General features: G+C 48.3%; 14 protein-coding genes and 1 non-coding gene across 15 annotated transcripts; 7 read left to right on the forward strand and 8 right to left on the reverse strand.

Annotated features, from left to right (window-relative positions):
• Nucleotides 1-806: 806 nt before the first annotated feature.
• ASPWEDRAFT_51871 (acetate uptake transporter family protein) lies at nucleotides 807-1,757 on the reverse strand (the record flags this gene model as incomplete). The annotated part of the gene is made up of 3 exons (XM_040837669.1): nucleotides 807-1,172; nucleotides 1,223-1,397; nucleotides 1,453-1,757. The coding sequence occupies 3 exons, from the start codon at nucleotides 1,755-1,757 to the stop codon at nucleotides 807-809; spliced, it is 846 nt and encodes a 281-aa protein (XP_040689645.1).
• A 246-nt stretch (nucleotides 1,758-2,003) lies between these two features.
• On the forward strand, nucleotides 2,004-2,775 carry ASPWEDRAFT_41192 (uncharacterized protein). The gene is made up of 2 exons (XM_040835496.1): nucleotides 2,004-2,042; nucleotides 2,102-2,775. The coding sequence occupies exon 2, from the start codon at nucleotides 2,378-2,380 to the stop codon at nucleotides 2,600-2,602; it is 225 nt and encodes a 74-aa protein (XP_040689646.1). The 5' UTR covers nucleotides 2,004-2,042; nucleotides 2,102-2,377; the 3' UTR covers nucleotides 2,603-2,775.
• A 574-nt stretch (nucleotides 2,776-3,349) lies between these two features.
• ASPWEDRAFT_533222 (uncharacterized protein) lies at nucleotides 3,350-4,645 on the forward strand. Its single transcript, XM_040837872.1, has 3 exons — nucleotides 3,350-3,569; nucleotides 3,618-3,904; nucleotides 3,953-4,645. Exons 1-3 carry the CDS (start codon nucleotides 3,473-3,475, stop codon nucleotides 4,394-4,396), a joined length of 828 nt encoding a protein of 275 aa, XP_040689647.1. The 5' UTR covers nucleotides 3,350-3,472; the 3' UTR covers nucleotides 4,397-4,645.
• ASPWEDRAFT_533198 (uncharacterized protein) lies at nucleotides 4,248-5,094 on the forward strand. Its single transcript, XM_040837871.1, has one exon. The coding sequence runs from the start codon at nucleotides 4,377-4,379 to the stop codon at nucleotides 4,935-4,937; it is 561 nt and encodes a 186-aa protein (XP_040689648.1). The 5' UTR covers nucleotides 4,248-4,376; the 3' UTR covers nucleotides 4,938-5,094.
• A 3,232-nt stretch (nucleotides 5,095-8,326) lies between these two features.
• Nucleotides 8,327-10,192, forward strand: ASPWEDRAFT_51872 (hybrid sensor histidine kinase/response regulator; the record flags this gene model as incomplete). The annotated part of the gene is made up of 1 exon (XM_040837670.1): nucleotides 8,327-10,192. The coding sequence occupies one exon, from the start codon at nucleotides 8,327-8,329 to the stop codon at nucleotides 10,190-10,192; it is 1,866 nt and encodes a 621-aa protein (XP_040689649.1).
• A 44-nt stretch (nucleotides 10,193-10,236) lies between these two features.
• ASPWEDRAFT_111901 (uncharacterized protein) lies at nucleotides 10,237-11,172 on the reverse strand (the record flags this gene model as incomplete). The annotated part of the gene is made up of 1 exon (XM_040828281.1): nucleotides 10,237-11,172. One exon carries the CDS (start codon nucleotides 11,170-11,172, stop codon nucleotides 10,237-10,239), a length of 936 nt encoding a protein of 311 aa, XP_040689650.1.
• Nucleotides 11,173-11,457: 285 nt separating this feature from the next.
• On the reverse strand, nucleotides 11,458-13,158 carry ASPWEDRAFT_741052 (F-box protein; the record flags this gene model as incomplete). Its single annotated transcript, XM_040839438.1, has 1 exon — nucleotides 11,458-13,158. The coding sequence occupies exon 1, from the start codon at nucleotides 12,823-12,825 to the stop codon at nucleotides 11,458-11,460; it is 1,368 nt and encodes a 455-aa protein (XP_040689651.1). The 5' UTR covers nucleotides 12,826-13,158.
• A 16-nt stretch (nucleotides 13,159-13,174) lies between these two features.
• ASPWEDRAFT_112391 (alpha/beta fold hydrolase) lies at nucleotides 13,175-14,122 on the forward strand (the record flags this gene model as incomplete). Its single annotated transcript, XM_040828323.1, has 1 exon — nucleotides 13,175-14,122. The coding sequence occupies one exon, from the start codon at nucleotides 13,175-13,177 to the stop codon at nucleotides 14,120-14,122; it is 948 nt and encodes a 315-aa protein (XP_040689652.1).
• Nucleotides 14,123-14,307: 185 nt separating this feature from the next.
• On the forward strand, nucleotides 14,308-15,351 carry ASPWEDRAFT_28567 (intradiol ring-cleavage dioxygenase; the record flags this gene model as incomplete). Its single annotated transcript, XM_040833154.1, has 2 exons — nucleotides 14,308-15,032; nucleotides 15,078-15,351. The coding sequence occupies 2 exons, from the start codon at nucleotides 14,308-14,310 to the stop codon at nucleotides 15,349-15,351; spliced, it is 999 nt and encodes a 332-aa protein (XP_040689653.1).
• Nucleotides 15,352-17,881: 2,530 nt separating this feature from the next.
• ASPWEDRAFT_51875 (uncharacterized protein) lies at nucleotides 17,882-18,277 on the forward strand (the record flags this gene model as incomplete). The annotated part of the gene is made up of 1 exon (XM_040837671.1): nucleotides 17,882-18,277. One exon carries the CDS (start codon nucleotides 17,882-17,884, stop codon nucleotides 18,275-18,277), a length of 396 nt encoding a protein of 131 aa, XP_040689654.1.
• Nucleotides 18,278-18,474: 197 nt separating this feature from the next.
• Nucleotides 18,475-19,761, reverse strand: ASPWEDRAFT_28569 (putative proline oxidase Put1; the record flags this gene model as incomplete). The annotated part of the gene is made up of 2 exons (XM_040833155.1): nucleotides 18,475-19,297; nucleotides 19,349-19,761. 2 exons carry the CDS (start codon nucleotides 19,759-19,761, stop codon nucleotides 18,475-18,477), a joined length of 1,236 nt encoding a protein of 411 aa, XP_040689655.1.
• A 475-nt stretch (nucleotides 19,762-20,236) lies between these two features.
• ASPWEDRAFT_109839 (pyrroline-5-carboxylate reductase) lies at nucleotides 20,237-21,147 on the reverse strand (the record flags this gene model as incomplete). Its single annotated transcript, XM_040828119.1, has 2 exons — nucleotides 20,237-21,054; nucleotides 21,108-21,147. The coding sequence occupies 2 exons, from the start codon at nucleotides 21,145-21,147 to the stop codon at nucleotides 20,237-20,239; spliced, it is 858 nt and encodes a 285-aa protein (XP_040689656.1).
• Nucleotides 21,148-21,680: 533 nt separating this feature from the next.
• On the reverse strand, nucleotides 21,681-21,786 carry ASPWEDRAFT_t131. Its single transcript has one exon. It is a non-coding gene; the product is annotated as a tRNA-Pro (tRNA).
• Nucleotides 21,787-22,049: 263 nt separating this feature from the next.
• ASPWEDRAFT_41204 (uncharacterized protein) lies at nucleotides 22,050-24,228 on the reverse strand. The gene is made up of 2 exons (XM_040835498.1): nucleotides 23,825-24,228; nucleotides 22,050-23,772 (listed from the first exon to the last, which is right to left on the reverse strand). The coding sequence occupies exons 1-2, from the start codon at nucleotides 24,132-24,134 to the stop codon at nucleotides 22,256-22,258; spliced, it is 1,827 nt and encodes a 608-aa protein (XP_040689657.1). The 5' UTR covers nucleotides 24,135-24,228; the 3' UTR covers nucleotides 22,050-22,255.
• A 562-nt stretch (nucleotides 24,229-24,790) lies between these two features.
• On the reverse strand, nucleotides 24,791-26,409 carry ASPWEDRAFT_41205 (putative C2H2 finger domain protein (Kin17)). The gene is made up of 4 exons (XM_040835499.1): nucleotides 26,298-26,409; nucleotides 26,169-26,242; nucleotides 25,926-26,106; nucleotides 24,791-25,864 (listed from the first exon to the last, which is right to left on the reverse strand). Exons 1-4 carry the CDS (start codon nucleotides 26,349-26,351, stop codon nucleotides 25,190-25,192), a joined length of 984 nt encoding a protein of 327 aa, XP_040689658.1. The 5' UTR covers nucleotides 26,352-26,409; the 3' UTR covers nucleotides 24,791-25,189.
• Between the last annotated feature and the right edge of the window lie 241 nt (nucleotides 26,410-26,650).

Raw genomic sequence — 26,650 nt, forward strand, 5'->3', positions numbered from 1 at the left:
ATCAGTAATTGTAATTATAAAAAATAGAAAGGAAAGAAAGAAGGGCAGGTGGAAATAAATAAACAATATTAAAGATAGTATTAAAGAATATATATAATCCCTCATCATCCTCTTAGCCAGTGATATATAAGCAAGTCAGATTCAGTATAATTTCAAATAAATAGAGATAAACTTTGTATGCTCTGTTGGCAGAGCAATTGCATGTTCACCTACTATTTTGCAGTGGGTCTGAGTCTAATCTGAAAGAATTTTCGCACATGCAGATTTCCTGTCCGAAAGCGGTAAACGTGAAGTCATCGAAAGCAAAGCTTGGCATTTATTATTCTTTTCTTTTTTTGCCCCTTCCTTCCCCTGGACAATCCCGGCCACCGCTGCGCCTGAATCTCCAACACTCTCGGTCGCGTCTCTTGGAATTCCAATTATTATACTCACATTAGTAATTCGTACTGATGGGCTTTATTGAATCTTTCAATCTGGACGTGGACTTCCATGTAGACTTTCTTTATCATCAACGTCGTTCATAGTAGATGGGTTTGTATAGAAACTCTGTCACCTTCGCAGACTCTAGTTTCTTAAACTGTATATTGTAATCGGCGGTCTATCAGTCTGTTGTCTTTAGGCGGGTGATCGACGATGTCTTTGAATTTAACTTTGAAGATCGACACGATCTTACGACGTCGCGATATATACTTCAATAACGACAACAAACAATAATAAACTCTTATAATCATAAAACTTTATCCTCTCAACATCCCCTCATTAAATATTCATAAAGAAATTGAAGCTGATCATATGCGTGGTGAAAATCACGCCGACTCACTCGGCTGCCGGCTCTTCTGGGCCTTCTGGCTCTCCTGGCTCTCGCGTCTTTCCTTTCTAGACTGTCGTCCTTTCTCCGACCAGGGAAAGTGGAAGACGGGAATGATGAAGAAGCTGTTGCTATCGTCCATGACACCGGCCAAGGCAATATACCACGCTGTAAAGGACGCTAAAAGTGCAAATAAACCACTGGCTTTCATCACGGGGATGTGGTACTCGGGATAGCTACCACGGTGGACGTATGAAACACCAAGGAGAAGAAAGGATACATCAACAAAGAAGAATAGTAAGAAGAAGAACACGGTGGATTTCAGTGTGCACAGGAGCATGAGGAAGGTGAAGATGAACCAGCCCTGTGTATATCAGCAAGATAGTCCGCGAGGCTGATTTGGAATTGACTTACAAACACGAATAGTCCCATTGAGTTGAAAAACATGTCCGACTTGCCACTGTCGGCTTGCTCGAGAATGGCTTGTGTATTGAATCCACCGGGTGTAAAATTGATACCCAGTGCGATCCAGAAACCACCATACGAAGACAAGGCAGTTGCACCGAACGTGTTACCCGAGGCCATTTCCCTGTCCCGAGTTATTACCCAACTCAAAGATATCCCAGATCGGCTTATGAGCATACCACATGCCAGCTAGAAGTTGGACGAAACCCCCATACGAGTACGCAAGGCCAACAATCATGTGAGGGTCAGTGATACCCATTGCCCGCATTTGCAAACATCCCATAACGAATGTGTTGAGGGCGAATCCAAACAGTCCTAGCGGTGCTGAATTGGCAAATTTGCGCTCTTTCGCCGGTCGCCAGAGACCTGGTTGCAGTTCACCACCAAACGCGGGCAGTCGCGTTTCGGCTGTGTTGACGTGTGCCAGCGGGCCAAAGTCGATGTTTGAGGATCCATAAAATGGGACGGTGCTTCCGGGGCTCATAGGAGTTCCAGGAGTGGAGGGCCCCTCGTTAGTTTCAGTCTTCTCCTGAATGTAGTCGCCATTTGGCGGCGGTGATGATGAGGATACCATAGTGTCGGAGATCTGCGATAGGACCCGAGAGGATGGGACAGAACAGAAGCACGGCGAGGGTGCAGACAAAAAGAATCAGAGCCATAAAGGGCAGAGAATAGCAATCTAAATATGCCCAGGTCTCTGTCTTTCTCACACCGCGCCCAGGGATCTGAGCTGTCTTCCTAGAGTGGGGGATTGGCAGATCTCAAGCAGCTGCGACATTGCGTTAGTGGAGAATGCGTCGAGATCAAGGAGTCTTCCGAGTCCATTACGATTACCACTGGCAAGATGATCGGTGTGACCGACCGAGTCATGTGCATATTCGCAAGGGCGAGATAAGCTGCATCTACAGTAAATCTTTAGTGCCAGCGCACTTCCAGAGAGAATTTTGAGTTGTGGAGCTGAAGTGTAGCAGACGATGATGCCACTACTGCACATACACACGATGTGGCTGCCTGAAAGACCATCCCGAATGCGGACAGCCCAGAATTGTCTGTGCTGATTGTGCAGATCATCATATCGACCCACGATAGCTAAAGTGGTGTAAGATGAGGCCTGGAGATCTTGCTGGCCTGGTTTTCACCCCTTGGCGCGCCGGTATTTCGGATCAGCCAACCGAGGTTCAGATAATCTTGAGCCTAGATAGGAATCACTCGGTTCGGATATCTTGGATCAGGGAGAGGCGATTGAGACTGACTCAGGGTTTCGAAGAACTCAAACTGTTGGCTGTTACTATAAGCTGTGGGTTTGTCGGAGGAGCCGAGCGTCGATGATGATCGACTGCTGAGATACCGCAACGGCGTTGCAACCCCGGATCGAGCAGATGCCGGGGCTATCCGGTGGAACCCCAATGATTGGAGTAAGACAATAAGATCGGAGTATTCCTAGAGGGTTTCAGATATTAAGACAAGGTTACTCCGTAGATTGACTATTATCTCAAATTGTTTCATGCGGAGATCGAGTTTGATGTTATGGTCTATGTGGGATACGACTTGGGCGAGACATGCTTGGGATGTTCATATCTTTATGCACAGCGCTGAATAAGCAATGCAACCAATATCATGCATATCGATTGAGCATCAGATTGCGATTCATACAAGACACAACTGTATCATGCTGATTGACATGTCAGGAAATCAATGATCTATTCTTTGCTCCCTATCATCCAAAGCCTTCCATCCTCTTCGACAACTCACCAAGATGCTCTTAGGCGCTGCATCCGAATCACTGAGCAAACAATTGCAAGCCCAATCAGAATCGCTACTCGCACGTTGGTGCCCTCTGATAGGCCGCCGCCAGATAAGGCTCAGCATGTCAACAAAGGATGTCAGTGACCTGGGGAAATTTCCCCATCCAGCCTTGTGGGCGATTTGTCTCTCAAACTCGACTCGAATCATACACTCTGCTCAAGCTGAACGATTGAAATGTCTTCTTCTTCGATCCCTCTGGGCGAGGCGTCGCTCGTTTCGCTATACTTTTCCTACAAACGATCCACCAAAAAGGCCTTGGATTGGCTTTTGTCGACCGCGGATGGTGGGCGGGGAACGCTGCCTTCAGAAACACAGCTGAGATCGTCGAGGCAGCGTATCGAGTCAAGGAGAAGCAATTGAAGGTCCCAGAAGATGTGATATCTAATTTCAGAAATGCCATCAAGAACGGACGGGCTGCGTGCGAGCTGTACTCCGCCTCGTGTGGGCCAGACAGTGAGATGTATTCGAAACACGAGGCATTTATCGACAGGTGAGGACTCTGAAGAGATCACTACGGAAGAAACTAACAAGGCTCGAGGAGGCGTTCCAGATCCTTTCGTCTTCGTCCGACAGATCGAGACAGAAGAAATCGAAGAAGTCTGTTCCTACGTCACAACTGAAATCGCCTCCTCCATCACCAGAAAAAACGGGTACACATGTCTAGAGGACGAGCACACTGGAAGCGATGGTGAGGAGGATGTATCGGAGAGCTTGGACGAGCTGATTCAGGCCTCAACCCCCGTGGATTCAGCATCCGACGAAGAAGATTCAGACCTGGAGGACGACCACCTCGGCGAGAATATCAAGCTCACCATTTTTGTTTACGTGAGTTGCACTTTCTTGACTCTCAACATTGGCTAATCGAGATGGCAGACCCTAGATGCTATTTGCGCACAGCTCAAAGACTACTGGACCCAAGCCGCCGACGGGGAAATGTCCATTATCCTCGCTGCATTTCTGCCTACGACCGCAATTTCTGGCATACAAAGAACCGTTCAGGGCATGTACCGCATCGTTCCCGACCATGAAATCTTCTTGAAAAAATGGTTCTACTTCAGAGTGCTCAAGAAGACCAAACTTCGATTTCCAGATATGGCCGCCTGTTTCGATTCCGATTGTGATTTATTCGCTGAGAAAGATGGCGTTTATAATTACTGGTACACTCTTAGAGATTTGCGAGAGTCATTCGAGAACAGGACTGCTCCCTCAGATGCTGGTAAACCTCGAAGCCCAATGGGTGTGATAATGAATCCTGCGGAAGAGGAAGATCTCCTCGCCTCGAATTCAAACGCGATGGATGGAAAAGATACAGGATGATATGCTGCACCTTCTGGACGAATTTTGTATGATCTACACCATCGAGGGCAACTGTACTGCGGATTACCTATTGCCTCTCCTCAAGCGGGTGGTGCAGGATAAGGAGTCCCCCATTCCCACCGACCTGGTCGTCGGTATGACACTGCTCGTTGCGACATACAAGGTCTTTATGTGGCCTCATGGCAACTTGAACAAAACAAACTGCCGCGTTTCTGCTCTCCAGTTTGCAAATAAGATTCGAGAAAGCCTGCATCGTTGTTATCCCGTCATGAGGGGCTTTACCGAGAAATCAAAGTACATGGACTATCAGACAGACGGCCTCGCGTTCTATGATTTTAGGCTTCTTAATTACGTGCAGGAAAGAAGATTTGATCTTTACTACCAGGCCCCCTGGGTAGCAGGTAGCCATATGGCCGAGATTCTCTATTCTGCGTCGATGGAAGGTATCAGTCTCTGTCTCCGGAGTGGCTATCTCACTGCCATGCTGCACGTATACAATGCATTGCGTCAGGTTCACCCGGAGACGCCCAAGCTCCTCTAGCTCGACCAGCTGTGTGAAATATTCGCCAAACTTTTATTCCGCGGGTCTCTTCCTACGGAAAACTCCCAAACGACCTTTCGGCTGGTTCTTGGTGCCCGACCGGTCAAAGTCACCAATGCTGACAATCAGACGAGTTTCGAGCTCGGCAAAGTAAAACCATGGGATGAGAGACCAGCAATTGACTTGAATCATCTTTCTTCTTTTCACGGTCTGCACATTCACAAGTATGGGACAACCAAGGAGTTCTGGGAAACGGTATATGGGGTTAAGAATCCCGAGAACACGCCCCAGGATAGCAAACGGTTGAGAAAGCAAATGATGACCGAACTGAACACCTACCCCTTCAGTATTCCGTTGGGAATCAAAGAAACCGTTTTTCCCGAGTTCCATGGGGGGCTGCCGACAGCCATGCTGGATTACTGTGCCATTTTCAGGCTGAGCACTGGCATCATGGAGCGAATTGGTCTACTATCTGAAACGGACGGGCTGGGGACGATTGATAAAGCGAACTTGGGATTTGAGACGGCGGATTACTTGCTCAAAGCTTTTACCATGTTTCAAAGGGAAGGGAACTTGGATAATCTCCTTTCCTATCGTACTCCAATCACGGATATTGTCGAGATCTTCTCGGGGCTGGATTCGACAAAATCAATAGTGGATTTAAGATGGGATGCGCCAAAGCTCACCCTGTAGTGCGATGTACATATCTTGTGATTAGGTTTCTGAGACAATCAAAGAAATCATTATCGGATTCTGCTTAACCATGACTGTTTCCAGCTTATCAACCCACCTATCCCAGCCTTGTGGTCAGAAAAGATCTCACCAACACCACCTTTCCCTGACACCCCCTGTACTATCAATGAGCTCATCCGCTACATTGATTTGTTTGCCCCAAACTCCTAGCTTCCATCGCCCCTTTGTTGCCACACTCCAGTCCAAGGCCAATCAGATCTCGGACATTGTATATCAAATGGATTCTATGTCGTTATCTCCATCTCGAAAACGCAGGGACACAATTGCTTCGCAGCAAGGAGCCAGGCAAGGGATCAGGGTGATTTGGCTCGTGATCGGAAGTCTTCATAATAACGGGTCCCTGCATAAAGAACTTGGTTTCAGCTTTGGTTAACACTTAAGAACTGGACTCGTGACTCAGGTTTATGTATGCTTTTAGCTCTCGGTGACGTTCAGACAAAATCCCCCGGTCATCTCCCTTGCTATCTCATTCGGGGCAATTATAGATTTGTCTCGTAGATATGTACGTTTCTCCGATCTTGCGCATGTGGTGTCTGTCATTTGTTTTGGATCAAGTCTCTTGGGGTCGAGGATTGTCTCGCGGTCGATGTAACATCATGGACTCAAGATGATATACCAGATGGAGAGACATGGTCTTTTGAGAAGCTCCTCACTAATCAGAGCCATGATGTCAATATGCAACCGAATTGAAGGATTGAAGATGAAGAGTGACCACGAAGAGTTGACTGACTGTTGGAGAACATCTCGAATAATAGGCAGAATGACCGCTTCAGTATACCGCTTCCAGCACCGCCCAAACTAACCCGGATACAGAATGAGGGGTAAAGCGGTGACATTCTGCCGATGACACGGCTGAAGTATCCAGATCACGCTCTTTCGAGATGCAATAAATGCACGACAAAGCCTCAGTTTGTTGGAGAGTCCGGAATTGGGCTGCTTGTCTCCAATACTATGCTGTGCGACATTCAAAGCTTTCCTAACAACTCATCTAGCTGGTTTTTGTTAGATTGAAAAGCTTCAAACTCTCCAGCTGCCGCCCTGAGGCTGAGGTGTCTTTGCATGCATTGTAGCAAATGACATTTCCAGTGCCTGGTATTCAATCATCTGGTTCATCCTTATCTTAATTTCTAGTAAGCGCCTACACCGCCATTGTCGAGCTTGGTGAGATGTATATAAGAGCTTCGCTATTGCATATCTTGTACCATGGATTGGGTTCAAGCTGCAACGTGATCAGGTCCTTACAGAAGCGGTCAATCAGCATGCACGCTCCAAAGCCCAAGATCTAAGCTCTCATGCTTGAGAGTATCGAGCTCGATTGGGTGGTTGTACGTGTCCATGTGCCAGAAGCTTTACCGCCGTTGATAATTTTGAACATCGTTGCCATGCGAGTGGCAGCGGCTTGAGACGCGAAGCTCTCTTGTCGGCATATGGACTGACCGAAACATGTATAAGTCAGTTTTCCTTTGCATTATTGTCGTAAGCTTCGAGAAATTGCATATTATTTTCTGTCATCATCTCGGGTCAGGAGGGGAAGTCTTGTGCTGTGGAGTCCGTATGATGGATGTGGATAGATATGATGACATGATCTGCATATTGTGATCGGTGGTGGTCCTCCCGACCCGATATACGATCAATTGCCATGATGGTGGATAGCTATAGGAGGTTAGATGGGTTTACGCTGTCGAATGGTGTTTTCGATATTAATTTGTGCATTGGATGCAGTTATGCGACATATGAGATGGGGAATTAACCCAAGTTGGAGGAATTGCTCCGAGTGATGGAGTATATTACCAGTAGCAATCAATATCAATCAATACATTAATGATTAAATTAATCAATAGATATTGATAACCAAATAAATAATAAATAAATGATGATATAAGTGATATCAGACCCTTCAGGAATGTGAATCGTCCAAGATGGACGCCCATAGAATGGTGACGTCAGATGTGGCGACACCCAGTGCAACCTTTTTCCCGGTTCTTATAGAGCGTACTATGGGTGCTTCTCCATGTAGATTCATGCTAGATCTCTTCAATTCATGCAGTGATTATCTTCATTCTTGGTTTTATTTCAATACTGTCAGTTCATATGTGATATCCAATATTCATTTGGGTAATGCAGACTAATGTCAATTCTAATTGAACCTCTTGCGTCTACTATGCTAATCCTCGTATAGGGATCATCATCCAATAGCCCGATATGACTCGGGAGGGTCCGATACGGTCAATTCTTGGTCGGAAACGCTGGCCTCACTGTCGCATCCTGCTGCGATCTACTATGGTGATGATTTGGTGATTGTCGCGAATGACGCCTGGGCAGGGTTGGCGGGCGAGCAGCGGGGTTTGCCCAAGAGGACTGGTGCTGCGTTGCAGAGTGTGGCGAGAGGTGCGAAGGCAGATGCACTGAGTTGTCGTGATTTTATCCCAGCGGCAAAAGACGACGCCGATTACCATGTTTTGCTCAGTCAATTGCCCGACGCAACGAGTGTTGTTGTTCAACTGCTTCCAAAGACGCGTCCACTCACCAATGGCACGACGACTCCACCGACACATGAGGAGTCCAAGCATGAACAACAGGTCAATGGCCCTCATGGCATTCCCTTCGCCGTCGATGGATTCAAGCAGCTGGCCAACATGCTGCCAGTCGGGCTGGTCATTCTCAACGGCAAAGAGAGACCCGTATCCATCAACCAGCGATTCCACGATCTTCACCCAAACAGCACCGATGACTTTGCTGGCTGGCTGCACTCTATTCATCCTGACGATCGTAAACACGTCGAAGCTGCCTACCACGAAGCAATCAAATCCAAATCCGCACTTCGCATCGAGTATCGCGTTCAGCACGAAGAGGAAAATCTCTGGCGTCTGCTTCTCCTCAACCCTCTTGACCAGGGTCGTCATTTTGATCTTCCCCCACAAAACGGATTTGTCTGTACCGTGGTGGACATCACGATCGAGAAGAACGCCGCCTTAGCACACGCTAAGGCGGCAAAGGAGGCCAAGGAAGGAAAGAAACAGCAGGAGCAATTCATCGACATGATCAGCCACGAGATTCGCAATCCGCTTTCTGCTATTCGGCACTGCACGGAGGAGATCATGGACGGGGTACATGGCACGAATAACGAAGGCAAGGTCGACGTGGAGGAAATAGTTCAAGCAACCGATACTATTAATCTGTGTCTCGTTCATCAGAAGAAAGTCGTGGATGATGTGCTTTCCTTCTCGAAACTCGATGCATCGATGCTGACTCTGTCGCCACGCATCGTCCGGCCAAAGGTCGAACTGCCCATCGCAGTCAAGATGTTCAAGCCAGAACTCCGGAAACAGGGCATCCAGTTTGAGTACCGACTCGATTACTCCTATGTCGACTATGGCATCGACTGGGCCATGGCGGACATCACCCGCATCAGCCAGGTGGTCATCAATCTCTTCTCCAACGCAATCAAATTCACCACCAAGAAGCCTGGCGAGAAGAAAATCGCCCTCTCTTTGGGTGCATCTCTGAAACGCCCATCGTCATACCCACCCAACGTGGTCTTTTTCGACTCGGAAGATTCCGCAATACGCCTCGATGGAACCAACCGTCCAGAATGGGGCACAGGCGAAGAGGCATACATCATGGTCGCCGTCAGCGATACAGGAATCGGGATCAGCGACGAAAGCCAGCGCAAACTTTTTGAACGGTTCAACCAGGGCACAGCCAGAACGGAGGTCGATTACGGCGGGTCAGGACTTGGTCTGAATGTCTGCAGGAAACTGTGCCATCTGCACGGGGGAGAAATCGGGGTTAGCTCGAAGAAAGACCAAGGCAGCACGTTTGGGTTCTTCATCAGAGTTCGTCGGAGTGAAGGGCCAGCTGCGGACGAAGTGCGGGATCAGGATGGGTTTGGGATACGCGAACTGTGCAACCAGATCGGGGCTTTGGGGCATGAGACCGTCAAGCCTGAGAAGCAGAAACGGGATTCGCCGCCAATGAAGCCGAAACTGACGCGCTCTTCGGACGTGATGCCGAGTGCGAAGAACGACGAGCGGACAGAGCATACGGCAGGGATTGTCCAGCACGAGAAGTCAGACGATGCAGGAATCGTGTATCACAATCCGTCTGAAACAGACAAGAAGTTCGATGGACGGCCGCATATTCTACTCGTCGAGGACAACATGATCAACCAGCGATTACTGTCACGCAAGCTGAAATCCCTTGGCTTTGATGTTTCCGAGGCGAATGACGGTCGTGAAGCGCTTGAAACTGTGCAAGGTGGTGGGTTTGCGTGTATCCTCATGGACAAGGAGATGCCGGTCATGGATGGCATCAAATCCACCAGAGCTATTCGAGGTCTGGAAAATAAAGAAATCGCATCCGTCCCTATCCTCGGTCTCACGGCAAGCGTCAGAGAAGAACATCAAGATGAGATGGAACAATCCGGGATGACAGGCGTCGTTCACAAGCCATATAGAACAGAAGATCTGGTGAAGCGGATCAGGCAGGTAATAGACCACTAAGTTGTATATAATTGGATTTAAAAGTCGGTCTTTGCGATAATCTATTACTCAATGTTCTCATTTTGTACATCCAGCACTTTTCGCAGTTTCTCTTCTTTGACTCTTGCCTTGTCTCCCATCGACACTCCATACGCTTCATCGGTCTGTCTCACTACTTCCTCCCTCCACTCATTATCACCTTCCATATCAATCTTTCCCAAATCATCCCAAACATGCTGAATTGTTCCCTCCAGTTTACCCAAAAACGACCCAATCCCTCCTTCTCCTCCACCAGCCTGATAACTCTCAAACACACCATTGACCGCCCATCGTGGTCCAAGACTCGCCATTAATATCGTGTCGAGGTCAGGCGCACTCACGACACCCTCTTTGACAAGATGGCATGCCTCGCGAAGCAGTGCAAATGCTAGTCTATTCCCCACGAATCCCGGCACTTCCTTCTTCACAACAACTGGTCGATGACCAGATCCTAACGAGGAGAAGTATTCCCTTGCAAAATCGACCTCTGACGCAGTGGTCGTAGGTGCAGGAACAAGTTCGATCAACGGCATTATATGCGGCGGGTTAAATGGATGCACGACAAGTAGTCTCGTTTTTCCGCTCATTCCCTCCATCTGCACCGAGGCAGGAATACCAGATGTGCTGGTCCAGAAATGTGCATTTTTGGAGGCGAGTGACTCAACTTGTTTCCAGAGTGTTTGTTTGAAAGTTGGTGTTTCGGGTCCTTGTTCTTGGATAATTGTTGCGGGTTTTATAGCTGATTCTAGACTTGAATGGATGATGAGACGGCCAGTTGAGAGGAGAGATGTAACGGATGGAGTGTCGGGTGAGAGGAAAGGGGGGAGCGTTGATTCGATATACGCCTGCAGATCAGGACGAGTGTCGAAGAGATGCAGTGTTGAGGTTGAATTGCGGAGATGCAGAGCAGCCATGGAGATGCCGATGGTTCCCAGTCCAATTAGAGTGATATGGTGATTCATTTTGCTGTTCTTCAGTATGTTCTCCAGTCTGTTCTATCGTGAATGTGTTATATCCTTGAATGAATATGCCGAGGTCTTTTTGATACCCCGCGATTGATGCCCCACGTGCGGAGACTTGTCCTATTGGCCAGTGTTGATATCATATAACTGGGTCTGAATATCTTGGTTTATATCTACTATAGTCAAGTTTGTGATGTGAAGGATAAGATAGGTATAAGAAAGCAAAGATCTATTGTCTATCAACGAAAGCAACCACTCCTACTCTGTGCCCCTCACTACACACCCTCATGGCTCTGTATGAACCGTACTCAGAACCTCAACTCCCACACTCTGACCCAGAGCAGTCAAAGGCACCAAGCTCCTGCGAACCAAGTCCGCTGGTAGATTGTCATCCGGCAAACCGCGAGCCAGCATACACAGCGAAATCCGGGACAGGCTCGGGAATTTACTTTTGCTCTGGAGCAGTCTGGTCAGCTCGCGCAACAGTGATTCAAAATGCTCCGGGTAGTTGTCGGTGATGACAAGGGTTTCAAGTGATTCGGGCAGGTCGTTGGCCAGCGTGTGTAGGAGGTCTGGATCGGTGATGTCTTGATTATTTCTGCCAGACACGTCGATGAGGTTGGGAAAGCGCATGTGGAGGTGTTTCAGCATCCTGAATCTCTTCAATGATCTCATCCATGCGTTGAGTGCGGGAACTTGATGGTCTGGGTGGTCTGGTAGCTCCGAGTCGAGCGAGTTGAATGTGACGGTGAGATCCTCGAGGGTCGGTTCACTGGCGTAGAGCATCGCGCGCAGACTGACAGGGTCGAACGTTTGATTGGCACTTGAAGTGTCGTCCCAGGCGCCGAAATGGAACGTCTTGAGCCCTTGGCATGCGTTGGTCCACCTTTCGAGCTCGTCGCAGCTGTCGATGCGGTCAATGGAAATCTCCTTGACGGTGGACGTATGCTGGGGGGTGGGAAATGCGTAATGCCAGGTGCTGGCAGGGTTCATCTCCCAACTGACTACTTTAGTAGCTGCAATACGTTGCACGTTGGGGAGTTTGAAGAACGGTATACCACAGGATAGAGACACGCCCCAGTTGCCCCAGGCCTTGTTGGCAGAGAGACGCACATCGCTGAGAAAGCGGAAACGAGGGAGAGTGTCGAAAGGCCTGAATCCACAGCCTGCGCGTTTGAAAACTAACTGGGTCCAAACCGGGCTGTGCGAGTAGTCGAGATACAAGGTTTGCAGATTCAGCATCTTGGGCAACAATACTGATATCCAGGCATCGCGATTGCGGGCTCTCAGAGCATTCAGCCATTGATTGTTGACTCCGATGCTGAGCTGCATCCTGACTGGGTCGAACAGCTGGAGGGCGATGTTATCATCGTATACCTGAGCTGCAGCGGCGCGGTCCTCTTCACGCGCGACCCACTCACTCAGATCGAGATGACGGACGAGCATTGCTAGATGAGGGCTTTCTGCGAATGTTCGGGCGAGAAGAAGCAGATTCTTCAGAGGCAGGCTTGAAGGACTGAGGGATCTGTAGTAGTTAGTAACGGCCACATCGTGGAAGTGACGAGAAGTCCGAACCAGGCTGAGGATCGCTGGTCGATCGAGTTTGTCGAAGATCAGGAAGAGGATTTCCTTGGGGAGTCTGGATAGCGGCATGTTGGTTGATTATATTGGAGATGAATTGATAGAATGATGAGGCGATGATGGTGATGGTGGTGATGATCTCGATGGGGCGGGGGCATATTTGTATCTCGGAGGGCATCATCTGGCATCATCTGGAAACTGGACCCTTTGTCTTGTTTCCGTAATAAAGAGACCTTTCTTGTCTTGTCGATGAAAGACAGTCAATGTTTTGTTTGACAATAAAACTGTTTCATCTGAACCAATCAGACAAAGACATAAGCCATACTAATAGATATCAGGTGATACGAGAACAACAAAGATGCTGCAGGCGATCAGCACCAAAATACCCCACCTTCTCTTCCTCTTCAACTTCATCTTCACCATGTCTCAAACCAACTACAACAAAGATACCCACTCGACTTTCATCTCCCTTTCAACTCACCGTCTCTTTCTCTCCATCTCCGGCCCCGATCGCACCCCAGACCAACCCATCGTCCTCATTTTCCCCGGTGTCGGAACCAGCATCAAAGAATGGGCTGCGGTGAAACGACTTCTTGAACAGACCGTTCGAACTCTTTTTTATGAGAGAGCAGGATATGGAGAATCAGATGAATCGCCGAATCCTCCGACTGCTATCAATATCGCGATGGAGTTGGACGAACTGCTGACGGTGGCGGATATTCAGCCCCCGTATGTGATTGTCTGTCATTCGTATGGAGGCATCACGGCCAGAGAGTTTATTCATCTCAGGCAGCAAAGGGGTGGTTCGGATGATATTATTGGGATGGTTCTTGTTGATGCGAATCAAGAACAAAGCATTGCCAACTGGCCAAGTCCTGTTCTTGATCCTCTGGCACAGGGGCTGGATTTCAATGCTGCCCTTGGATTACCAGAGACACGAAGACTTACTGACGATGAGTGGGCTGCTATGCTGAAAGAAAATCAAAGCGAAAGACATCAGAAAACTTCTGGAAAGGAAATGGAACACTACATCGACAGCTGCAAGGAACTGGGCACAAAGAAACAATTGAATCGGAATCCCCCGCTGCTTGGGAACCATCCTGTGGTTGTCTTGATGGGAAATGCAGCGAGCGACCACTGGAAGGTGTACAATGCTGGGATTGCGATTGGAAATGGAACTGAGCAGGAGAGAGCGGATTATCGGCAGAAGATGGAGGAATATCCAGTGTTGGACGAAAAGTTTCAACGAGAGACGCTGAGTTTGTCGACGAGGTCTGTATTTCGATGGGCAGTGAATAGTGGCCATTGGGTGCATGTGACAGAGCCAGAGAGGATTGTCGATGAGGTTATCTCCGTCTTGACTGCATGAACTCATCCGATGATCTGCATCTCCACGATGTGGGGTTCTTGAGTTCTCCCACATGGAGAAGTGGCGCATCAACACTCAATCATGGGGCTCGTTTAATAATCTTCAGCTCATTCAGATCTTCGGATTTTTCATTTTATTACATTCGATATTCTTCCATTCAATTCAATTGCTTCAATTGCTTCAAGATGTCCCGCTGTACCGCCCCCTCCTCCATCCCCCCCATGAAAGACCTCACCACCGACAACATCACCGAAAACGTCCACATCGTCAACTCACAATGCCCCGATCCCCGTCTTCGCTATCTCCTGAACCGCATCACCACCTATCTCCACGACTTTGCCCGCGAAACCCGTCTCTCCACCGACGAATGGCAATCCGGCATCCAATTCCTCACTGAGATCGGCCAAATCAGCAACGACCTCCGCCACGAGATGATTCTTCTATCTGACACGCTGGGACTGAGTATGCTGGTTGACTCTATTAACCATCCGCGCATGCAGCCAGCCACGGAGGGGACGGTGTTAGGCCCTTTCCACACGCATGACGCGCAGAATGTCGAAAACGGGGCTACACTGCATAGTGACCCCGACGCGACGCCGTTGTTGGTGGTCTGCTCGATTCGCGATTCGGCTGGAAAGGTTATTCCCAATGTCAAGGTTGATGTGTGGGAGGGCGATTCGAAGGGGTTTTACGATGTGCAGAATCCGGATCGGGCGGGGCCGGATGGACGAGGTGTTTTGGTGTCTGACACGAATGGGGAGTTCTTCTTTAATGCCATCGTGCCTGTTCCGTATCCGATTCCGATGGATGGGCCGGTTGGGAAGATGTTGAGTAAATTGGGGAGACATCCGAATCGGCCGGGACATGTGCATTTCATGCTCGATAAAGAGGGGTATGATTTGTTGATAACGTGAGTTTTCATCTTGCTCTTTATCTAGGCTATTCTAATTGGCAGTGCGCTCTACCCCCGCGGTGATCCGTACGAAACATCCGATCCTGTCTTTGGCGTCAAAGATTCACTCATTGTCGATCTGTCGTCTGTGACGGATCCCAATATGGCGGCTCGGTATGGAGTCGAGCTGGGCACGCGCTTACTGACATATGACTTTGTGCTGTTGACGGATCAGGAAGCTCGTGATCTACGCAGGAAGAATGCCATCGAAGCGATGGAGAAGCAGAAACGGAAGGTTGTTTTTCATAATGGGTTGCCTGTGCCGGCAGATGAGTGATTTATTCGATATGGAGGTTAATCGATATTCAAGCTGCCATCCACCATCTATAGACTATCATACGCTTTTAAGGTGTGATGTAGCTGTTATATTCCGCTAGAGAATCCAGGGTGTGGTAATTATACAGAAAATGAGAGACGGGTAAGCAATGGCCAATCAATGTCAATTTAATTACTTTAACAATATAGTTAGCTCTTCTATAAACTAAAGTTTTACCTACATAACTTAATAGCTAGTTTTATTTTATGGATTTAATATGGCAGATAGAGTAGATATGCTAATAGATATGCAAGCTGCCATCCACATATTATTGGTGAATGCATTGTGGTACATCTTTCAAGTCCATTCAAGCCTTTTTTGAGTACTTCCTAATTTTCTCTCCATTTGGGTTCCCCACCGGTTGGAAAGGTCATCCATATTCAGTGCTATTCGAGGATAACAGCGTTCATGTAGGGATATCAGTCCTGGAATTTGTGTGTCTTCGTGGATTCGTTTTGCGTGTGATATCACGAGCAGTCGATGACAGGTAGGTCGAAAGCGCCAATGTGGTAAATATAAACAAGCACTCTTCAGTGACTGCAAATACTTCAGGTCTGGATTCCAGTCTGGCAAATTTGGGATCATCAGCATCTAGATCCGGTGCAGTCGTTCTGCTGGACGTTCATCTGACGGCAACGATGCCGTATGTCTGTCCCTATCTTTGCTAAAGGAATGGTTTGATCGTATATAGAAACAGAACCACGATTCCATATGGCATACAGCGCTCTCGAGGGGGTCTGATATGTTATATTCTTCATCTGTACTATCAGCCCAATCTCGAAGCACCGACAGATTTGCCACTTCAACCATTATTCTTTCAATGCGTGGGTTTATTGAAGAGTTCTGGATTGCGGTTTGCAAGTCCTGTACGCTTTGTCAGTCTGCGTATACACATATGGAAATGGACATATTACCATAAGCTCCACAATATCTTCTTGGTGGCATGCCAAATTCGGTCAAACAGTTCGCGTATCTTATCAAATTGCTACCGTCGCTCAGGTTTCCGGTTAAAAAGGACAAATATTTCTCCCAAAACTTCCTGATCTTCGTTCGATTTCTTTGCTCCCCCAATCATAGCGATGATCTTGGTGGCCCTATACATTGAGACAAATTCGAGGTCTTTTTACTCCAGAAGTTGGAGAAGACAGCAGATGAATATTGAACCTCGCCAATTGTCAACGGTTTTGGATGGAGGTTGATGCGATTAAGCAGTCGGCGATCTGCCGTCACCAGAAGACACAATCATTGCATTTCCAGAAGGCGAGGAGAGATTGAGTACCTCCTGTTCCCCTAGAAGATACGATTGTTCCTTGGGAGATTGCGTTATTCGAACCGCAATTTTTGGGAATCGGTATACTCTTAACTCGGCTCGATTCCTCAAGCCAGTCTTGGATCTGTATATCTTCTATTGCCATCGTTCGCTTTTGAGGAGACACTGGGGATGGTAGAATTCGATGTTTGTCTAAGCATTCATCAGTTAACAATTATTCAACCAAGTTGGATACAAAGTATCAGGATGAGTCAGGTTAAGCACCGACTTACTTTATAATACAAGGCCTTTCAAGCCCGATCCATTGTCCTCGCTTTTCTTCCGAGTGTTAGAGCTGGCGTGAATGAATGTCTGACCATCTCATTGACGAGCGACCATGAATCTGAAAGTATTCCGTATATGGTATCTGTCGATTTCCCTGGGTATTTGAGCATTTCTACATCCCAATTAGTCCGTATCTAGACAACAAAGATAAAGATGCCACTTACCCATATATGCAAGTTACACAACTTCAACCCAAAATGATATCAACATCGTGAGTTCCGTGTTGATCGGTATCAAAATGTAACCACAAACACGCAGAGAAACGCTGGGGTATCAGCAAAACGCTTCAGAATGGTTCAATGCGGTTCAGGTTTAGTTGCGAGTATATCATCCAGACGACTAGCCAATCGGTCGAATCATTGGTACGACTATTCGAAGTAGCATCGATTGTGACTGAGCCTGGGTACTGTACATTCAGTGGATAGTCGTGGTAGGAGTTGAATGTATAAACCGGTCTTAGGACAGACGTTCTGTGGGTTCCGTGTGGATATAAGAACTAGTTGGATAGAATCGTTAGAAAAGGCGGAAGTTTGTATAGGAGGAATAGCTTGCCTGTGTTGATCATATTCATCAAGGAAGTGTCTTTGATGCTGTGTTATGGATCAAGACTGCGGATTGAGAATGAAATTATGTAGAAGACGCTGGCTGGGGTGCGGATGTCAAACTCATCATACAGAGAGAAGTGAGCAGAGGATAATATATAGATATATACGAAGAATATATGAGAGGAAGAAGAAAATAGAAAAAATGAGGGTTTTATAGACGAGCAACAGGCAGCAGTTGGAATGCAGTCATCGCCGTGAATATAACAAACATCTGCATTCACATCCACAAAGAATACAACCATCAAAGAATACACCATTCAAAAGATATCTTCAATAAATCCTCTCAATCAAAATGCTCCCCTTTCTATCTGCAGCAATCCATCACCCCCACTACGGCAATTTCCAACACTGGTCGTTATACCTGCACACCGACAGTGAAGATCTCATCTTTGAAGTCGACGGCGAACATCCCAACTTCCAGAAAGTCATTTCGAACGGAAAGCCATCCGATACAGACACTTTTATTGAATACGTCTTTCTTTGTGAGATTGGAGAACCGGATATTCCTACCATCAAGATGGTGGTCGACAATGCACGGGTGGACAATGAGACGCTCGAATGGGACTGTCAGGATTTTGTCCTCGAGATTCTGGAAGGATGTGAGATGGAGGGCATTATGGATGATGAGGAAGTGGATTACTACGAGGCAAAGGATGTTTTGAAATCAAGACGAGGGCCAATGATTTGAATACTCTGTTGTGCTGCGTGTATAGCTTCATCGGAATCCCCGCCCGAATCGGCGGCCCCTCCCGACCAGCGTTTGTATACGAATGCACGAGATGTGGCATGCAATGATTTGATCAGATTGAATGCATGTATGACTGTGCAGATATATTCCAAATATTCCCCTCCACTCGGCTTCCGATCCGAACTATGATCCCATGATCAAACAAAAACACTCCGCATTCTCCTCCACACTTCTCTCCGCAATGCAACCGCCATATCTTTCGTCCGCTGGACAGCCCCCTTATTTTCAACCGCCCTCCGCAGCAGGAAATGCAGACACTCCTCCGTCGTCCCCCAGCAGAGACACTTGAACGCCCCCGGCGCTGTCCATTTCCCGCTCTTGTCGGCTTTCTTGTTCTCAGCCAGCAACTCGCAGCTCACATCGTCTGCCATGCCTTGTAGTTGTCCGAATTGGATGGGGATGGTGGGTTGGTTGTCTAGAACGCGCTGTTTGTAGAGCGAATACGCCTTGCGTACTGTCTCAGCGTTGTGGGATGCCACGAATAACCGGACTGTCGGGAAGGGGTTGCTATTTACTGCTGAGTCCTGGATGGGCGATTGGCGTGTAACGAGACTCTTGACGATGTGGTTGTAGTTGCGGTCTGTGTCGGCTTTGGTGTCGTGGATTCTCTCTCGCATGTCGTGGGCGATGTAGGCGCCCCGAACGAGTTTAATCCCCAGTGCCCATCCTTCTTTTTGTGCGAGATGGAGATGGTGGTCGACGTTGTCTGCAGATGCTTTCAGGTATGCTTGAATGGTGTTGAGGACCACCACGCCATTACGGTTGAACTCGCGCATCAGGTTGATTGTCCATGCGTCGATGGCAGGCTGGAGAGCCTGCTGCTCGGCGTCAATCCAGAGCCGTGCTTTTCGAGACACAGCCATGTTGCAAACTTCCCTCATCGCCTCTTGGATAACTGTTGGGGCAGTGGCATCCCCTCGAGAAAGCGCCTCGACAGCAATCGGGCCGGCACCGGTATATCTATCAATTCGATTAGCACCTCATCTTCAGCATCCAGAAAGTAACACAAACTTGACATTCAGATAATCCCCCTCATCGAGCATATTTAACGTATCCAAAAGCCCTCCCTTCCACTGCTCTACAGCCTCCAAAAGCGCCATCTTCTGACTCTCCTTCGACTCAGCCGGGGCAGACTCGTCCATCTTCAACACAACCTCCCGGCCAGGCCCCATGATCACGCCTGTAAACCCCATCTTCTTCATGTATTGTATCGTCCTCTTAACCTCTGTTTCGGTAGCGCCAGCGCAAAAGTGGTTGTAGACGGTCTTTTGGAGGAGGTAGTTGATGGCGGGGTTTTTGCCGGGATTGAGCAGGGCGGATTTGGAGTTTACCAGGCCTTGGATTATTGCGAGGCACGGATTGAGGAGGGGAGAGGACATGATGGAAGTGAAGAGTGTTGAGCGGAGGAGGGATTTGGTGGGCATCATGGCGAGGGGAGAGGGTGGTGTTTTTGTAGAGGGAGGGGAGTGAGGGAGGGCATGGCTTGTGGATTGGGATTGATATTGATATGACTGGGATGGAATCAAACAGAGTCTGGTATAGAGGAGTGGTCGTTTGGGATAGAGAGTCTTCATCTTGACTGATGGGTTGATTGTTGTTGATGATTGATCTGGTCTACAGGCTGGTTTTATACGGTGTATACTGAGCAATGAGGGGTCTGGGGTAGATCAGAACCACGGTTCACCGTCCGATTGGAGTATAGCAGGCTGAATGACTTGTTCTGCATGGCCAACCTGTATATCTGATGCATTCGGGGTCCCTTGCCGAGTAGCTTTCGGTCTGTCCTGCCGTCAGTCGGTGGCATTATCCATTCAAAGTATTTTTATTTATACTGATCATGTGCTTCAATGAATGCGTTTTATTCTTTTGTAGGCTTAATTTCATGAGATCTACCATCTATCATTGCAACCTCTTCGTCCCATCAATGACCGACTGCGCAAAAGACCCCCTCACGCCCGCCTTTTCCACCGTCACCAACGCCCCAATCGTACATCCTCGCGGCGACGAAATGCTCTCTCTAAACGTCGCCGGATGCTCTCCCTGTCGCAGCAACTCGGCCATCCCTAGCAATCCCTGTGCAGCCATCTCCAACGCATCTGGTCTCCGAATCCCCTCATACACACATCCATCCAGAATCCCATCAAGAGCCACTGATAACACCGCCATTCCCGACCCGACCAGCATCGAGCCCACATTGAACAACTCCGGCGCCAGCACTTTGACCTTGCCGATCTGCTCGAATATCCAGCCCAGGATATCTGCCAGGTCGGCCGGGAGTGTGGGGTTGTCTTCGACGATCGTCATCGATTCATGAACACGCGCAGCAACGTTGGGAATGGCACGCACAACGTACGGCTTGGGAGTCGGCGCCGATCCCTTGTAGATGTACTCCTCGAGCACTTGGGGCGTTTTACCCGCCACAACACTAATCACGAACTTTCCAGCAAGTGCCTCTTTCACTCCCTCTTGGCCGAGGACCGCCTCTGCAAAGTACGGTTTACATCCGAGTATGATAATGTCGGCCTCTTTCATCGCTTCGACATTGTAGTCAGAGTGGAAGCTGACTCGGGCTTCGTCTGCTGCAAAGCGAGACTGGAGCTGGGTTGCCGACGATGCGGTTTTTGTGCTCACGATGAATCGCGAGATTCTGGCTTCTTCAGACGAGGTCGAACGGGTTGCGTCTAGCAATCCGTCCAGGATGGCGGAGCCCATGTTTCCTATTGCGATCAGTCAATCTGTCTAGTCATTTTGGTTGTATCTGGTTAAATACCGCATCCGATAAAAGCGAGAGTCTGTCCTTTCAATGCCATTGTACCGTTGATATCCTATCCAGATGTAACACAGCTAAAGTGAAATGAAGTAAGTGAGTTGGAAAATCGAAGAATCCACGCAGGAAGAGTGAATGACTCTTCAGACGACTTTGACTTCGGGGCAGTCACCCGAACTACCAGAGCTGCCCCTCATTCTCGTCCCGCATTCCGATCACCGTCCAGGATCCCAGGGTTTCTCTGCCCGAATGCCCGAGCTCGGAGATTGGATGCGATGCTTTGGGTTATCGAGATCAGATTCACTATCGCTGAACTAGTGGGATTACCGATAAAGAAGAGGCACTGGAGGGGCTTCCTTGTATCTTGTCTTATCTGTTATCGACAGGGAAAACAAGGGGTTCTATTCGAGGATTTATAATTAATCTGACACTGCATGTAGCGGGGGTCCAAGCTCCTGCATAAAAATTAAGTAGATTGATTTAAATAGCAAAATCAGCAACCAAAAAAAAACCCCCTCTCCTCACCTTCTTTCTCTCTCCTCTTCGGCTCGCTCAAAAAAAAAAAAAAAGATAACAGGCCCGAGCCGCGGATCGAACGCGGGACCTCTCGCAGATATGCTTGGGTTGCTAGAACTCATTGAGCTCTCCCTAAGCGAGAATCATACCACTAGACCACCCGGGCTGTTCATGTCAAAGTGGATGACTATTGTCTTGATGTTGCCAAGATGCTTATTTGTGCGTTGGTTCGACACTAGCCAATCATGTTGAAGGCTGGGCTAGGGCTGCAGGGGTTTGAGTAACGTGATTTTTTTACGATGGTTCCAATTGAGTTGTTTTATAGGTATTATTACCTTTTTAGAAGTTCGTGTGGTATTATAACCTATGAAACTATATTTTTATTCTACTAACGATGTATTTTCGACTTTTTTGCTAGATGTGGTGGTACTCGGCTAAAATATATATTGAGCAGTAAAGATGCTAAAGTAAATCAGACAATGTGTATAGCCTATCAGACAGTGATTATGATACGATTTATGAAAAAAAGGATTACTGTAGATAGAATATATTCTATTGTCCAAATAGAAATCGACAGGAATAGAACAAATATTGACCATCTACAACCGATCGTTGGACCTTATTGCTGGTCTCTACTAGAATCCCCAGTTGCCAGCAGCAGGTCTGGTGAAATCCCAGTTTGGCCACCATCCAGGGAACCAAGATGTAGGCTGAGGCGAGGGAGTGTTTGAAGCAATAGGGGTGCTAGATGATTGAGGCAGAATGTCTCCACAGGAGCTCGCGGGTGGAGCTGCGGCCTCTGGAGTTGGAGTCGTAGAGGGCGCATTCTGGGCTTCAGCTGTCGGCAAAATCTCCGAGACAGAGCCGGCAGAGGATTCTGCGGGAGTACCGGTAGATGAGACGCGCGCCTTGGTCATAAGTGTGGTCGGAGTTTCGACAGTAGATTTACTGGCGACAGAGGTGGTCTCCGTGACTGCTGCTTTAGACGACTCCGTGGTAGTGTTGCTAGATGACCCATCAAGACTGATGCAGGCAAAGCTCATCTTCTTGGTCGTCGAAACACTCAGGGCAGCGACGGGCTGAGACAGATCCCAGGCCATGCTCACATACGGCCAGCAGATGCGACCATCGCTCATGGTCACCATATCTCCCGCAACATAGGCATCAGTGCTCTTGATCGGCTCGCCAACCTTGGAGCCATCAGGGTCGACCTGCTGGAAGAACGATCCCGCAAATTCGCCACGGCATCCCATAGCAATAAAGTCGCAAACTGGATCCGAAATCTCCTCCCACGTAACCAGGGCATTGCCGGTGCCAAAGGTTGCAACGTGAGCGTTGGAGCAGTCGTTGCTGCCCTCTGTAATCCAGTTCACTTGGCTGTCGCCGTCCTCTGCCCCGACCTTCGATGAGGCTTGGGAGCCAACCTTGGTATACTTGTCGGAGAATAAGGAAATAGCAACGTTTCGGTTGTTGGTGCGGTTCTGTGCGTTGGTGTAACCACTGCCCATCCATTCATTCTCGGTCAGATCAATGGCACCACGGGACACCCACGAGAAGATGTACCGGGTACTACCAGCAAATCTGGCCAGACCGCTGTAGCTACCCGACATACCACCCATCGGCTCACCGTCAGCTCCGTTTGTTGTGTTCTCGTTGGAGATCTTGACACCGTCGGTCGTCATTCCCTGGGTCTTGGTGTTGAGCCAGATCGCACCCTGATCTTCCGCACAGATACTAGCAAATGGAGCAGCATCGGCGGCCTCAAACGCGATCCCGGTGTTGTGGCTGCATCCCCAGGAGCTAGTGGCACCCTCGATAGTCTCGAGCGTACCGTTCTTGGAAACATATTCAATACTGTCGCCATAATGTCCCGAGGCGTCTCCAGAGTAGTCTGTCACAACAAAGTAGGCACCGTATAAGCCTGCTTCCTCCGAATAGACAAGGTCACCGTTCATGTCTGGGGAAGCTGAAAGACCATCGGACTCGTGGACTCCAGGACCACCTAGCCAAGTCTTCCATGTCTGTTCTCCGTCGGTGTACCGGTAGAGCACAGGAACGGGGGTATCACTCGGAGGGGCATTTGTGGTTCCAGAAGGCATGGCCTCGTTGGTCAACAGTGCGAAGCCGTCATCGTGGGCGACGAGACCACCAGCTACTAGTCTTAGTGGTGGCTCCGATACCATATTGATATGGAATGTACATACCCTCTTTGCCTCCAGTAACAGTTACCGCAGTGCCAGTAGCTTCAAAGCTACTCGGATCAAGCTGCTGAACATGAACATCGGTTTCACTGCTATCAAGATAGGCAATGTAGGCGGACTTGCCATCGGGGGAAACAGCAAACGGGGTTCGTCTGTGGTGAGGATAGCCAGTCCAGTAGGCTTCTTTGACAGGATTAAAGGAATTCTTCAGTGCCAGCACATCAACCTTTTTCTCCAAGTTGGATTCCGTCAAAGCTGCGGTGGAACTCTGCACAGCAGAGAGCAAGAAAAGAGCGAAAGACAGCACCAGCATGCTGGGCAGTCGGAAAAGAAAGCAAACAAAGGAAAGAAAGAATAGCAGTGGAACAAGACCAAACAGGGTCAACCTGTTGTCGAGTATATATCATGTTGGATCATGGTGGGCTTGATTCCCAACAATAATATAAACTGTCTGCACTTCAAACACCGGACAATGTCTCCGCCATGTCTCAAACCGGAGAGTGCCCGAAATTGCCGTTTCTGGACATGAAACAAGGCGTCAAACTCCTGCCGTGATATTAGTACGTTCAATTTCACTTTTATCTGGCACATAGTCAATATAAACGCCCCTAAGTGACAGAAATACGATGACCGCTGGAACTCGCGTGGCCCGGAAATAAGAAACATCAGTTAAAGCCGGGTCCCCTGCCAAAAACAACAATATATGAGAATATAGGCCTTACCCAGGGGAAATAATCCCCGGTCTTAGGAGCAGGCAACGAAATTGTGGCATGAGTCGCTTGGCTTATCAACATCAAACAGATCTCACTATATAGGATATTTTGAGGATTCTAGCTAGACTGGTCCATGCATAGAATCACTTGGGCATCGGAGTTTGCCTGTCTACAACGTCATAACACCAGACGGAGAGCTAGTGATGAAATCATTCATTGATTCTTCGTAAATATGTATATAATAAAATACCGGTGCAGTAGCTGGCCATTGGCTATTAATGGGATTTCATCGCATTCGCGAGTGCGAAGCCCAGCGGCTGGTATCTGCGCACTGCGTCAAGCCTGGGGTACAGGATGCATTACACTTGTAATAGTAACCTGCAATATGCTGTAGCAAAGTCCACATGTTCAATCAAGTGGTTGAAGCTAAGCCCGAATATCCGCATCCAGCGAAAACCATCGCGGATATGATTAAGAAGAGCAGCAAATAAATCAAACTGTCGTCTTGGGGTATTCGGTGGGGTTTGCTGCCATGGTAATAACCTTTCAAATCAAGCCCTGGAGGGTTCCTTGTTTGAAGAGAAAGCAGGGCGCGTGATATCGAGATTGTTGGCTATGCCAAAGAAAGTGGCGCCAGGGTTGGGATACATCCAATTCAAGAAATCTTGGGACGCTTGGCATTTGAGAATCCAGAGTCACCACGCATGCGCTTGCGTTCCATCGCTTCCATCTCAGCCTTCATGATTCTTTCCTGTTCGGTCATCTTCTTTGGCTGCTCCATAACCGGCCCCTTCTTTCCAGCAAGCGGATTCTTCTTCACCGCAGAGGCGAAGACATTCTTTGGCTTTTTGTTTCCAAACGAGACGGATAATTTTGGCGCAGCCTGAGCAGGGGCCGCAGGGGCCTGAGCAGCGTCTGACGCGGCTGGGGTGGCACTGTTATCCTTTTCCTCTGGCGATTCCGTCTTTGGTGATTCGGATTTCGACTCAGCATTAGACTTAGAGCCGAATCCAATATTGAGCTTCACCTTCTCACCCTCCTTCCGCTGCAGCACCTTGGCTTCGGGATCCACTTCTTCCTCCTTATCCGCATTCTGTCGGGCCCGTTCAACCTGCTGTTGTATTTCGCGCTGTTCCCTCTCTTCGTCGCCTCGATCTTGTCGTTCCTTCTTGAGAACGGCCTCTCTTCGCCTCATTGTCTCCGGGCTATTATCGATCCACGATACGAAAAGGCCCTTCTCGGTTTCCTCCACGCGACAGATTCCTTCCCGGCCTAGGTGTGCTGCAAATTGTGTAAGACTCTTCCATTGTGTAGCGTTCATGTGAATATGCTATTGCAGAAATATATATTAGTATCACATCGACTTTGGTTGTTTCTAAAACAAAACTCACCTCCTTATCGGCAATAACTTGCTGATAGAACTGGTTTATATGGACCTGCTTCTCTCCATGCGTAGACCTGAGAAGGCTGACGAAATTGTCCATAAACTGTTTACTGTAGTCTTGGATGTATTTCTTCGGGTCTTCACCGATCAGCAACACCTGCCGGACGTGACTTTCGCTCTGGACATGACTGGATATACATCAGCAACGCGCCCTGCCTCAATCTCATCTCTCATTTCAATCGGAACTCACCATTTGAAGCCGTTTTCATCTCGCATCTGACGCTCGCATGCCTGACAGTACCATCGCAACCGCCCTAAACCTTTCTGTTCATTTCGTTAGAACCATTTCTCAAAGTCAGAGCCAGACGTGCTAGCTTACAGATTTGATCTTGTTGCTAATCGCCTTTGTACTTCCAGCTTCAGCGCGAGGCATTTTTGAAGAATAATAAGAATGGTGAAGAAAAGAAAACGGCGCTCGATTACCGTTGTCGCTAGATGGAGAAGGGGAAGATATGGCGCTCCACTGACGTGAGGCGGAGGAGTGGCTGATACGTTACATAATATAGCATCACGTGATATGTTACAAATTACGCCTTCCTGAGTTATTTGGTCCTCGATGTCAAACATGTAGGCTCTTTGTTCAAGATATGTCCCGTATCATTTTTCTGGCTTGTCGAGTGATAGAAAGAAATTAACTGGACGCCCCATCTTATCTGTGTCCCAGACAGAAGT

The sequence above is a fragment of the Aspergillus wentii genome (genome assembly GCF_001890725.1).
Source record: "Aspergillus wentii DTO 134E9 unplaced genomic scaffold ASPWEscaffold_4, whole genome shotgun sequence".
Lineage (NCBI taxonomy): Eukaryota > Fungi > Ascomycota > Eurotiomycetes > Eurotiales > Aspergillaceae > Aspergillus > Aspergillus wentii.

Excerpts from the sequence above, each read along its gene's own strand:
- ASPWEDRAFT_533222 (XM_040837872.1), top strand. The coding sequence starts at position 3,473 with ATGCCATCAAGAACGGACGGGCTGCGTGCGAGCTGTACTCCGCCTCGT. Across the intron at positions 3,570-3,617 it reads CACGAGGCATTTATCGACAG|GAGGCGTTCCAGATCCTTTC; the intron begins GTGAGGACTCTG and ends ACAAGGCTCGAG. Across the intron at positions 3,905-3,952 it reads AGCTCACCATTTTTGTTTAC|ACCCTAGATGCTATTTGCGC; the intron begins GTGAGTTGCACT and ends TCGAGATGGCAG.
- ASPWEDRAFT_41204 (XM_040835498.1), bottom strand. The coding sequence starts at position 24,134 with ATGCTGGTGCTGTCTTTCGCTCTTTTCTTGCTCTCTGCTGTGCAGAGT. Across the intron at positions 23,773-23,824 it reads TGTTACTGGAGGCAAAGAGG|CTGGTGGTCTCGTCGCCCAC; the intron begins GTATGTACATTC and ends TAAGACTAGTAG.
- ASPWEDRAFT_41192 (XM_040835496.1), top strand. The coding sequence starts at position 2,378 with ATGAGGCCTGGAGATCTTGCTGGCCTGGTTTTCACCCCTTGGCGCGCC.
- ASPWEDRAFT_533198 (XM_040837871.1), top strand. The coding sequence starts at position 4,377 with ATGGAAAAGATACAGGATGATATGCTGCACCTTCTGGACGAATTTTGT.
- ASPWEDRAFT_41205 (XM_040835499.1), bottom strand. The coding sequence starts at position 26,351 with ATGCCTCGCGCTGAAGCTGGAAGTACAAAGGCGATTAGCAACAAGATC. Across the intron at positions 26,243-26,297 it reads TTAGCAACAAGATCAAATCT|AAAGGTTTAGGGCGGTTGCG; the intron begins GTAAGCTAGCAC and ends CGAAATGAACAG. Across the intron at positions 25,865-25,925 it reads AAGTTATTGCCGATAAGGAG|CATATTCACATGAACGCTAC; the intron begins GTGAGTTTTGTT and ends TTTCTGCAATAG.